Below are 12977 nucleotides of genomic sequence, written 5' to 3' on the forward strand. Positions count from 1 at the left end.
TCCACATGCAAAAGAATGAAGTTAGACCCCCTACCTCATATCATATATGGAAACTAACTCAAAATGCATCAAGGACCTAAATGTAAAAACTAAAACCTTAAAACTCTTAGAAGAAAACCTGGGAGTAAACATTTGTGTCCTTAGATTTGGCAATGTATTCTTATAAATTACAACAAAGATATAAGCAAAAAAAGAAAAAAAATAGATAAACTGGACTTCACCAAAATTGAAAACTTCTGTGCTTCAAAGGATGCCATTGAGAAAGAGAAAGGATAACCCACAGAATGGGAGAAAATATTTGTAAATCACATATGTGATAGGGATTTGTATCTTAAAAAAATAAACTATAGCAACTTATAACAAGATGACAAATAACAGATTTTAAAAATGGGCAAAATGTCTGAATAGCAGTTTTTCCAAAGAAGATACAGAAATGGCCAGTCAGTACATGAAAAAACTCTCAATATCATCAGTTGGAAGGGAGATATCACTTCATACCACCAGGAAAGACATGACAAATGTTGGCAAGGGGGGGCGCCGGGGTGGCTCAGTCGTTAAGCGTCTGCCTTCGGCTCAGGTCATGGTCCCAGGGTCCTGGGGTCGAGCCCCACATCGGGCTCCCTGCTCGGCGGGAAGCCTGCTTCTCCCTCTCCCACTCCCCCTGCTTGTGTTCCCTCTCTCACTGTGTCTCTCTCTGTCAAATGAATAAATAAAATCTTTAAAAAAAAATGTTGGCAAGGATGTGGGAAAATCACACCCTTCTTACATCTGGTGAGACTGTCAAAATGGGGCAGCCACTTTGGAAAGCCACATGGCAGCATATCAAAAGGTTTGAACTTATCACAGGATCCACAATTCCACCTCTAGATGGAATATACCCCAAAGAAATGAAAACCTGTTTTCACACAGAAACTTGTACATAAATGTTCATAGTATTATACATCATGGCTGAGATTAGAAATAGCCCAAATGTCTATCAACTGATGGATTAATAAATAATATGTGGTATATCCATACAAGGGGATAGAATTCTTCAATAAATGGAAAAAAGTACCTTATATGTTCCGTACATTACAACGTAGGTGAACCTAGAAAACATTAAGCTAAGTGAAAGAAGCTAGTCCCTGAAGGCCACCTGTTGTATGAGTCCATTTATATAAAATCTCCAAAACAGGTCAATCCACTGAGAGGAAAGCAGATCAGTGGTGCCAGGGCATGGGTGAAGGGGGTGGGTCCTGCTGCTGCCTGGGTGCTGGGTGGGATGAGCCACTGCTCCCTGTTGCCTGTGGCCGGGGGATGACAGGAACCCTGCGGATGACAGGAACCCTGCCCTCGGGTGTTGCCCTGTCCCCGGGCCTGCTGGTGCTGGAGTTGGCAGAGAGGGTCTCTGTGTCTTAGAGGGGAGGGGCTGGTGAGTCTGTCCACCATGGGTTACAGGAGCATAGAGCACATGGCTTTCCCACTGGCCAGGGGCTGGTCACTGCATGTATCCGATGCAGTGGCGAGCCTGATCCCGCCAACTGGGAGGGGCACGCAACCTCACTCATCATCTGGCACACTGACCCCACCAACAGAAGCTTCAACCAGAGGCAAGGCAGTGTGCTTAGGGTATTACAAACTCTTCTGGATCCCATCGTGGTTCAGGTAGGTGAGCTGAAAGAGAACAGCTCGTCCAGGAGGCCGAGTGGAGGGAACACTCCAACTCTCAGCAGAGCACTGCACGGGGGCGGGGGGGCGGTCCAGAGCGAGAGGACAGTCGGGGTGTGCAGGATGGTCGGGAGCCTGGGGCACAGAGTTCAAGAAAGGGAAGACAAGAAGTGATGAATAACTGAAGAAAATGATCTGATTTGAGCAAAGACTTGCGTCCGCAGGTGGGTATGGCTTATTGGGTCCCAGGCATGAAGACTTTTAGGAAATGTGCCTGAACAGTCTGGGAGAGACGGTTGAATTCCAGTGATGAAGACAGATGCACAGAAAGAGCATGTCCAAGCTGCAGGTCACGTCCAGGCTGGCGAGGCTTGGCCCTGGCAGCCGTGAGTGCATTTTGTCTTCTGCATGCATGCAGTGGGTCTTCCTTCTCTTTTCTCGGAAGAAAAGGTGTACTATATAATCTTGCATTTGTCCCAGAATTTATTGATTTCTGTTCTTGAGATGAGTCTCCTGCCCTGGGTCATTAGGGATGCACAGCAAGCTGCCAGGAGAGCACGAGGGCCCCTGGGAAGGTTCCAGTTACTAGAACAAATTTAGTGTGGAGTCTATGTTTGATTGGGTTCGGGAGACTCCAAACACTTACTGGGAAGTTTATATGAGGTGTCCGGAAGTCTGCTGGAAAGAAAATGAAGAAGTCAAATGGGAGCGGCTGGCTGGCTTGGTGAGTAGAGCACGTGACTCTTGATCTTGAGCTTGTGAGTTCAAGCCTCACGTTGGGCTTAATTAAAAAAAAAAGAAAAAGGAATGAAAGAAAAGAAAAAAACCTGTTTAATGAAAAAAATAAATAAAATGAGAACACTTAATGCAAACTCCCCAGGCTGGGAGAAAAGCAGTATGGATCCTAGTCTTGGAACTTGTAAGGACAGTCACAGTGTCCATTAAAACTTATGATTTGCATAATGCTTTAAAAATTTTTATTTATTTATTTGAGAGAGAGAGAGAGCATGTGAAAGGGGGAAAGGCAGAGGGAGAAGGCAGTGCCCCGCACTGAGCAGGTGCAGGGCTGGATCCCAGGACCCCAGGATCATGACCTGAGCCAAAGGCAGACGCTTAACCGACTTCGCCCCCAGGCGCCCACGTAATACTTTCAAATAAGTTAAAGAAATTAGTCTTAGGAGGACTGAGTCTCATAATAGTTTTTCAAGTGAAAAAGTTTACAAGTGAAAAAATTAAGTTATTCAATTGAATTCTAAAACCTTTGGTTAACAGGAAATATTACTCTATGGCAAGAATAGAATAAAAATATAACAATGTAAAAACAACCAAGTTATAAGTAAAAGTTCAAAATAAAATAAAAGCAAAAATAGATTTCCTTTTCTAAACAGCTTTATTGAGATCAAATTCACATGCCATATGATTTACCCATTTGGAGTGTGGAACTCGTTGTTTCTAGTATCCTCACAGGGTTGTGCAAACATCACAACCTGACTTTAGAAAGCTGGCCGCCCCTAAGAGAAGCCCCATACCCATCACAGCCCCCGACCCCCAACTGCGCCTGGACCCCACCCCCGGACCCCCTGGACCCCGCGCGTTCCTGCGTCTTTACGACGCCCCGGCGCGCGCGGCCCGGCTGCCGGGCTCCGGGCTGGGGCACAGAGCCGCTCCGACCCTGCGGGGACTCGGACCCGGGAGAGAACCGCCTCCTGGGCGCGGCCAACCCACAGGGCCTGAGAGAAGAAAGGGACAAACGGCCCTTTCGGGCCCCTGAGTTTGGGGCGCGTTGTTAGGTTGCGCAGAGGCGGGCTCGTGGCGCCCCAGTCCCTCTGGGTTCCTGCTCCAGCCCCGACCCTGCCCCGCGTCCCGGAGCCCCTCCCGAGCCGCTGCGGGGCGGGCTCTCCCGGCCTGAGCCTCCCACGCGGGGCCTCCTGTTCTCCGCTCGCTAACCGCGTCCTCGCTCCGGCTCCCGGGACCCCCACCTCGCCCTGCACGTATCTACCTCATTCCGCGTCATCTATTTGTGGGCAAGACCATGTCCCAGACCAGACCAAGCACTCCTAGGAGGCGGGGGCACGCAGTCCTTTCCTCTCGGAGTCTAGCGCCTACTCAATAATGAGTAAGTCAGGAAACGTTTATCGGATGAACAGTGTCTGCAGAAATAAAGACCCCCCCCCCCCATGAGGACAAACGGGCCATTTATCCAGAGCTTGGGAGTCAGCCCCCGGGGGAGATAGGCAGACCCACAGGTGGGGATGCTGGCGGCAGAGAAGGTGGTGCAGGTGCCCAGAGGGGAGTGGGGGGCGTCCTACCTGATTGCTTAGGGGGCATATTTGGCTGGTCCTGACTTGGAAGTGGGGAGAGCCCAGGGAAGCTGGGGTCACTGACCCAGTGCTGGCTGTCCGGCGGGTTGCTGCAGGGGCTGTGGTCAGCGTCCCCCGCTCCCGTGTGGCCCCGCCATGCCCACTCACATGCCCTCCCTCCTGCAGGCTGGTGAAAGTCTCTGGCGGGGGCGGGGTGGAGGTAGGAGGGGAGTTCCACTGACTCTGCCCTGGGCTCCCTTGGCCTCAGCCCTCCTGATTCCCCCTCGGGGTTGGAGTCTTTTCTGGAATTACGGCTTGACTGGTCTCACTTTTACACAGAGGAGCCGGTGGGGCCCAGGATACAAAGGCAGGACCACTGAACACTTGAGCGCTTACCAACGGCCAGGAGGAGATTTTCTGCAAGAACTGTGCAGTCCGGCGCACGTGCCCGTGTGGCCGGCTTCTCTGTGTGGAGGTGTGCGGAGGCCTCCTGCCCTGGGGCCAGGGCCCTGGTTGGGGGCACGTGGCCTTGTCTCAGAGATGGCAAAAGTTGCAGGGTGGGGAAGTCCCCAAAATATGGCAGTCATGGTTCAGGGAATAGTATATTGGGATCTGTAATCTTGGGCAAGGTTTGGCATCAAGCTTTTATTTGCCAGATTGAGATACTATGGAATCACACCTGATGTTGAGGTTTGGAAGGAAAGACTGTGAACAGATGGACAGATGTCTGGTCTGAGACATTGATAAACAAATATCCAAGAAAAGAGACTCCATTTATAAAAGAATATATATATATATATTTTAAAGATTTTATTTATTTATTCATGAAAGACAGAGAGAGAGAGAGAGAGGCAGAGGGAGAAGCAGGCTCCCAAGGAGCAGGGAGCCCGATGCGGGACTCGATCCCAGGACCCCGAGATCATGACCTGAGCCGAAGGCAGATGCTTAACCATCTGAGCCACCCAGGTGCCCAAGAATATATATTTTTAAAGATTTTATTTATTTATTTGAGAGAGAGAATGTGCGTGCACGAGTGGCAGGGGTGGCAGAGGGAGCAGACTCCCCGCTGAGCAGGGAGCCCGATGCGGGACTCGATCCCAGGACCCCGAGATCATGACCTGAGCCGAAGGCAGACATTTAACCAACTGAGCCACCCAGGCGCCGCCATAAAAGAATATTTTAACATAAGTGGGGGTTGTGAATGCCAGTTCTTCAAGTTCAGGAGCAACTCTGCCTCCAGGGCTGGTGAGGAGGGCCTGTGCCTCGGCCCCCATCCCCCCACCCCAGAAAACAGAGGGGGAGTGGCCAGCAGAACGGGATGCCGCCCAGCTCCTCAGTACAGCACAGGGAGCCCATGTGTCCACACCCCAGGAAAGGGGCCTCAGAAGGGATGGCCCTGCCCACACCTGGGTCTGGACATCCAGCCTCCAGGACGGTGAGGGACGAATGTCCATGGTTGGGCCGCCCACCGTGTGGTATTTGTTGCGAAGCTCTAGTGGACTGGTATAGATGTCTTGCGTGAGTGGTTAGGCGGCATATGTGGTGTCTCAGGCTGGTCCTGAGTTGGGGAAGCTGTTGTCGTCGGCTTAGGGCTGGTCATCCAGGGCCAGCTGAGAGACTGGAGTTGGCTTCTGCAGTCTGGGGGCCAGAGTTCCACCTTCATGGACCGTCTGGCAATCGTCTGTTTGGATGTTCCGTCATCCAGGACCAAAAGGTGGGTCTTGGGTTGCACCATGGAGATACTTGGCCACCCCGTGAGAGCTGTTTCTGAATGGTGTGAACAAGAGCCTGACCTCGGGGGCCTGGGGGTCTGGGAAGTGCTGGTGGGAGCCTCCAGGTGGGCGGCCTCAGTGGCCCCCAGAACATGGGGGGGCCGCCCTGGAAGGCCGTGCTCACGCCCGCCATGTGCTATGTTGGGCAGCAAGTGGCCCCCCCCCCAACACTCACACATCGCCATCTGCCAGGAGGTGAGACCCCCACGTAGACTTTGCCACTGCTTCTCTGGGGGGGGGGGAGTATTTAAACACCATTACCACCCACACTGAAATAGACTGTGAAGTGCTTTTTCACAGGTGAAAAGTGAACGCACAATGGCGCGGCCTGTGCCTCGCCCAGCGGCTTCCCTGCTCTCTGCCTCCCTGTCTGTCCATCTTCAACAGCAGATCAAATAGGCTCCCAGTTTATGCATCTCTTTGGAAACCAATTAGCAAAACTTGTGAATGAAATGCTCTAGCAGTGCTTTTGTCGCGTATGAGCCACAGTTTGTTGCAGATAAACTGAACTAGAAAATGACAGAAAACCCAAAACGCAGACAGGTGGTGTATCCTATGACTTGCTATTTTTGTTAAGCGAACTAAAAACAGAGCAAAACTCCTCTAGCCTCTCTGAGATGTCTGTGTTGCTGAATTTGTCCTTGTGGGAATCTGCATTTCACACTGGCAGCAGGTAATTTCTGGATACTTCTGTGAGGTGAACTGATACTGTGCTGACACGTGTTGTAGGTGCTCTGGGGAAAATGCCGCCTTGGTCTTCAGATCAGCGGGTGTTCCTGTTGATGTGAGTTGAGCAGCAGGTCAATCAGAGCCGCCAGGGCCCCCTCCCTGCCCCAACACCTCGCTCTGGCTGCAGCGTCTCCTCATGACCTTCCTGACTGGCAGCCTGCCCCCAGCTAGGCGTCGCCGGGCAGCCCTGTGCTGGCTCCACCATCCACAGTCGTGCTCGGTGCCCGGGCCCTCCTCCGCCATCTGCGTCCCCTCCAAGCACGCCGGCCACCGTGTGTCTGCCTTTCTCCCTGGGGGGTTTCTGTGTTTCTAAATTCCTGGCGCCCAGCACGGACCAGCCCCGTGGGGAGGACTCATCTTGCAGTCCGGAGTGCTCCCCGCCTCGGGACCTTGAGCAATCTGGGAAGCTTGGCAAACAGAATTCCACCATGCTTTTCAGCACAGGTGACCCCAGTAAGGGACAAAGGGGTGAGGTGAGCATGGCTTCCCTGGAATCCTCTGGAAACCAGAGGTTCAGGGGACACGGAAGGGACAGGGGGAGCCCACCCTTCCCCTCACAGACAGGGAAACAAGGTCCCAGAAAGGCTCAGCTGTCCTCCCAAGACCCTGCAGCAAATAGAGGGAACCTGGGATGGGAACCCAAGGCAGGTCTGAGTTTAAGGCTCGTGGGCCCTGGGTCAGGGGCTGGCAGTCCTGAGGGGAGCCCTGCCAAGGGTGCAGAAAGACAAATTCGAGGAGAGGTCTGGAACATGGACGAGGAGGGGATGGAGAGCAAGCAGGAAACACAGGCCTGGGGCTAGAGGTTCAGAGCTGAGTGGGGGGACACGTCCTCCTGTGCCCGCAGGGCTTTGGAAGACAGCGTGTTGGGGTTTGAGGCCTCAGTGTCAGACTGCTCCCCACAGGCTCTGACCTCCGGAAGACACCAAAAAGAACAGGGAGTGAAGGCTGATGGACTCCGGGTTGTGCTATGGGACGACAGAATGTTCTGGAACTAGATAGAGGAAGTGGTTGCACAACATTAAGAATGCACTAAATAGGGGCACCTGGGGGTCTCAGTCGGTTGAACATCCAACTCTTAGTTTTGGCTGAGGTCAGGACCCCAGGGTCATGGGATTGGGTCCCCGAGCTGGGCTCTGCACTCAGTGGGGAGTCTGCTTGAGATTCTCTCTCCCTCTGCTCCTCCCCTCGCTCGGGCTCACGTGCTCTCTCTCTAATCCTTTTTAAAAAGTGCACTAAATGCCCCTGAATTGTTCACTTTCTTATTTAAATTTTTAAAAAAGATTTTATGTATTTATTTGAGAGCGGACGCCTGAGAGAGCGCAAGCCGGGGAAAGGGCAGGCAGAGGGACAAGCAGACTTCCCGCCGAGCAGGGAGCCTGATGTGGGACTCGATCCCAGGACCCTGAGATCATGACCTGAGCCGAAGGCAGACACTTAACCCCCTGAGCCACCCAGATGCCCCAATATCACCTTATTTAAAAAAATAAAAGAACTAGGGGCAAAATTGAGGGCCAAACTGTCAGCTTTATGAATGGCCAGCCAGGCAACCAGCCAAATACCCGAATGCAGGTGGGGGCAGCTCAGGCTTAGATCTGAGGCTAAGCTGGGACTCCTCCCAGATCCAGGACTGGAGAGTCACCTGTGCCTGGGGGCTGCTGTGCCCACTTCCCCAAACTGCAGGGGCTGCACCCCAGAGTGTGGGCGGGGTCGGCTGGGCCCCGTGTTGTCCTGCCCGCCTGGGGGACATAGGAGCTGGACTGAGCAGGGGGGCTCAGCAGTTAGGGTCCCACAGGTGCTCTCTAACAGCAGAGAGGCTCCTGTTTAACTCAGAGAGGCACAGTCATTCCCCAGAGAAAGGGGTGTTGAATATTCGTTTCCCACTCAGTGATAAAAAGAGTTTGGCTATCAAGTCATAGAAGACCCGCGGGGGGAACTTAAATGAGTCTTAGGGAGTGAAGGAAGCAGTCTGGAAAGGCTGCATTTGTAGGGTTCCAATTCTAGGACATTGGCGAAAAGGCACAATGATGGAACCAAAAAAGATCCCCCAAAAGATCCATGGCTGCCAGGTTTTCGTGGGCAAAGAAGAACAGGTGGAGCCTAAGGGTTTCAGGGCAGTGAAAACACTGTGTGCTAACGTGGTGGCATTTGTCCAACCCACAGAACATCCAGCACCAGCAGTGCGCCCTAAGGAAGCTGTGGACTCCCGGCTGTAATAACGTATCAATCAATATCAGCTGACCAGTTGTAACAAGGCCACCGTGCCCACACGAGTTAGTAATAGGGAAACACGCAGGGGAAGCGGGGCTATGTGGGAACTCTCTGTACTTGCTGCACGATTTTTCTGGAAACCTAAAACTGCTCTAGAAAATAATGTCTATTAATTAAAAAAAAATCTATCTTGCAAGGGAGACCTGGGGCGGGGGAAGGAAGCAGGTGCCCATGCAGGTGCTGTGGGGGCAGGGATGGCCTTCTTGGGCACTGACAAGCCGCGAGCCCAATGGCGAGTGCCGGGCATCTGCTACTGCTGTCGTCACTGCTGTCCGTGTCCTTGGCCTGGAGGACCAAGAGCTTTTTCCTGTTCCATAAGGTCAGTGTGCACCCTGCGGCGTTGCACCCATGGAGGCGGCCCCCACTCGGGCTCTCTGGGGCTCAGCTCCTTTCCTGCAGGTGCCTGCTCCCACAAGTCTTGTCTGGGCTCCTGGAAAGGAGGGTGCCTGGGAGCACAGCCTCCTCCCCAGGCACTGGGGCCCCCAGTTTGGCTGATTCTGGCGCCCGGGGTCCCAGTACCAAATCCAGGCCGGAGGGCAGCACGGTGGGGGTGGGGTGGGGGCAGAGCGAAGCGTCTCTGCTGGGAGGGGTATGGGCAGCGTGAGAGTGCCTGTCCTGGCGTCCACTCTTCACCTTCCTAACGCACAAGGCCCCCAGCGTCCCGGCACCCACTGCATCCTAGAGGCTCCCTCGGTGCCCCAGGGCGGGAGTGACCTTCCTCCTCTGGCCGCTTCTCACCTGCAAGGCCGCCTCACTGGGCTCCAGGCCCCGGTATCCGAGCGCCTTCCCAGCTTCAATTTTATGTCAGTAAGATCTTCAAACCCAAACCAAAGTTCTCACTGTGAAAACCCGTGACCGAGTCTCCAGCGTGGAAGCATCAGCCCCGAGTGCTCCAGGACCCCGCGGTCCGTGGGCCGGCTCGGGGACCCCCTGCACTCGGTTGGCTCCTGCTGGTTGTGTGTGAGGCTCTGCCCTGCACCTCCCTCCCCCGGGGGCGCAGGTGGCATCTCCCAGGACTCGGGACCCCCGACCCCCTACAGTCCCGAGTCGGGGGAAGCCAGGCGGGAAGCGCCGGCCCAGGGCAGAACGCGCCACTCTGCACTCAGCGTTTTGTTTTACTTCGGGAAATATACCCATTTTTCATAAAAAGTTGTTATTTATGTTAACATGGTACAGGGATCCTATTTTAAATAGGTTTATGCATAAATAGGTAAAACTTCTCTCAGAGTTAGTGCCCACGCTGGGAAAGTCATTAGCTAGAACCCACACCCACATCAGCTTTGGGCACCTTAGTAAGTTTTTGAGTTTGCAAAGGAGTTTTCAGACCAAAGGTTTGAGAACTTGGATCAAAGGCCTCGAGAGCAGGCGGCCTCCCGTGGGTGGGGTGGGACCCCAGCCACAGCTCCGGGCTGGCTCTGTGACCCCGGGAGGCACTTGCCCTCTCTGAGCCGGTGCCTCGGTTCACCCTCCTGTCCACGTGGCTCACGACAGGCACAGACCTCCTTAGCTCCCTCCCCCTCTTTCCTCTGGCTCCCCCGGCCATCGGACCCACCAGGTCTGGGACTATTCCAGGAACCTTCAAGGTTCGCAGGAGGAAGGGGAGGTGTTCCTGAATGGAGACGCCCTAGCAGGAAGCTGGGTCTGCCGTGAGGGCCTGTAAACGGCGCCCGGCTTTGCAGAGGATGGGAGAGGCCTGCTCTGACCACGCCGAGTGCCGGAGCCGCTGCTGCGTCACCAGCAGCCTGGACCCGCAGACGTTCTGCACGCGCAAGACCATCTTCCTCAAATGTCTGCCTGGCAGAAGGTGCGTCCGCACCGGTGGCCGGCCGGGGCGGGGGGGGGGGGGGGGGGGTGGTGGCACCGCCGCCCGGAGCCACCGCCCGCGGAGGGGGAGGGGCCGCTCCAGAGCTCGCGCTCGGTGCGTGGCAGCCCCAACAGTACGCATGCTCTGACCACGCCGAGTGCCGGAGCCGCTGCTGCGTCACCAACAGCCTGGACCCGCAGACGTTCTGCACGCCCAGGACCATCTTCCTACAGTGTGTGCCTTGGCGCAAGGTGAGAGGGCGAGACGCGGCCGGGGTCGGGGCGCGAGGGGCGGGAGGCGGGTGCCAGGCTCCCGCTCTGCGTCCCCAGCCCAACGGGGCCTATTGCACCCACCACAAGGAGTGCCGGAAGCCAGTGCTGCATCAAGCTCAAGGAGGCCGGCCACTACCGCTGCACCCGCCCGAGCGGGCTCCTGGCCCAGTGCCTGCCCTTGGTGAGCCCCTCCCCGTGGGACGGAGGTGCCTCCGGCACGGAAGGTCCTGGATGTGCCTGAGGTCCTGCAGCCGCTGAATGTGGCTGTCTCCAAACCCAGTGGGCGTCCCGTTCCGGGAGAGGCTCACACCTGCTGTCTGGAGACTGGCCTCCAGGTCCGTTTCGCGCGGACGAGGCCTCAGGAAAGGAAAGAGGTAACGGGCAGGATGGGGTCTGCGGTCAGGGTCCCTGTAGGAAGCAGGGTGCCATGTGCCTGGTGAAGGGCCATCAGATGTGTGGCTGGGTGGTGAACCCCAAGCACAGGCGCATCAGGATTCGCAACAGTGGGGCTGAGGGAGGGGAGGGGGACAGACAGGCCCAAGGGAGACCTCTCCGGAGCTGCTCTCTCCTTCCACCCTCTCCTTCTGGACCCTTGTGATAGCTGAACAGTAACTGCAAAACCAGAAGGGCAGAGGTCAAGTGACACAGCCCCAGAGGGTCAGCCTCCTAGGGCACAAGATGTGCTCAGTGCCCTGGAGACAGTGGGGGCACATGGGGACATGGGCAGATGGAGACCAGGGTGGGGATCAGAGACAGGGTGGTTGGGGTGGAGACGTGGGGGACAAAGATGGGGGACAGAGATGGGGCAGAGATGGGGACAGAGATGGGGACAGAGATGGACAGAGTTGGGGACAGAGATGGGGGGACAGAGATGGGGGTGGGTATTGAGACAAGGGAGTGGACGGTTGGAGATGGGGGGCCACAGCAACTGGAGCAGGGCTTCGGGGTTGTGGAGAGAACACGCGGGTGCCGTGTGTGGGTGTTTAGGTTACTAGCTTGAGGCTGGGATTGGTAACTTCTGTCTGATCATGAAGGGGTCTCTGCTCCCACAGGTAAGGACCACATTTTTGAGCACAGAACCACATCTTGCTAACTGCGCTGTCATCAACTCCTAGAGTAGCCACCGGGCACAGCGGGGGCTCACAGAAATGTGTTCACTGCTGGATTCCCACTGCTGCCTTTGCCCCCGAGGAGCCGATTATCCAATCTGTGAGGGTGGGAGGGCTGCAAGGCACCTGTCTCTGCCTGTGCATTTCTCACTGTTTCTCACTTTGTCCTTCAGTGACAGGGAAGAAAAAGCTGCAAGGGGGAACCAGCACGGACTTCGCAGAAGCTCACCTGGATCTTGTGCCTGAGTTTGGCTGGGAGCTTGGCTCGTGGGTCCATGCTGCTCTTTCTGGGCTGTGAAAACCTGTGAGGCATTAGACACATCTGTCCCTTCTCCTATCAGTGAACTCCTGAGGCTGATTGTGAGCGTCTGAGAACAAACCGCAGCTACTGGAATCTTCACATCAATAAACACCTGCTGATTGACCCAACGTGTTTTGTCACATCCTTTTTTTTTTTTTCAGACAACAAAGGTAAGAGCAATCTGGGGAAGTTGAGTAGTGGAGCCTGCTCAGGTCAAGTACAAGGTTGCCTTCCTGAGGATGCGCGTCTAATCAGAGATCAAGTCTTACCTGGAAGGGAAAGGGCCAGAGCTGGAGCATTTAAGATGCACGGCGGCAAGCCCTCCCTATGCACAAATGCCTCTTGTCCTTGCAAGTAGAAATAATCAGTCGATTGTTTCAAACTGAAAAGGGTCCGCTAGCTTGGGGCTGGGATCGGTAACTTCTGTCTGATCATGAAGGGGTCTGACGGACACGAAACACAATGTATAAGAGAGGAACGGAGCTGGGACGCACTGGAGGGGCACCTGCTTCTCCGGGTCATTCCTCCTCACCACTCTGGCCCCAGTCCCTGCAGCATCTCTTGGAGCAGATGCCCCGGCTGACTCAGAGCCTGTCCCCACCAGCGGCTTCTTGCTGTTCCCAGAGTGCAGCTCCTTAGGCACCTGGATGACTGTCTTCTGGGGTTTCCATTACCCACACCTGCTGACACTAGGCTTCTTTTCTGGGCTCCGTTAAAAATAATTCCCCTCAATTCTCTCCTCCTCCTTAGCCTGGGCTAAGATGATCCTTGCAGA

General features: G+C 54.9%; 1 protein-coding gene across 1 annotated transcript; it reads left to right on the forward strand.

Moving 5' to 3' along the window:
* Positions 1–8764: 8764 nt before the first annotated feature.
* On the forward strand, positions 8765–12325 carry LRCOL1 (leucine rich colipase like 1). The gene is given in 6 exon segments (XM_035724004.1): positions 8765–9035; positions 10396–10524; positions 10646–10771; positions 10850–10888; positions 10890–11166; positions 12075–12325. Coding segments are annotated over 5 exon segments (528 nt in total). The 5' UTR covers positions 8765–8945; the 3' UTR covers positions 11034–11166; positions 12075–12325.
* The last annotated feature ends 652 nt before the right edge of the window (positions 12326–12977 follow it).

This window comes from Zalophus californianus, chromosome 14 (assembly GCF_009762305.2).
Source record: "Zalophus californianus isolate mZalCal1 chromosome 14, mZalCal1.pri.v2, whole genome shotgun sequence".
In the NCBI taxonomy this organism is placed as follows: Eukaryota; Metazoa; Chordata; class Mammalia; order Carnivora; family Otariidae; genus Zalophus; species Zalophus californianus.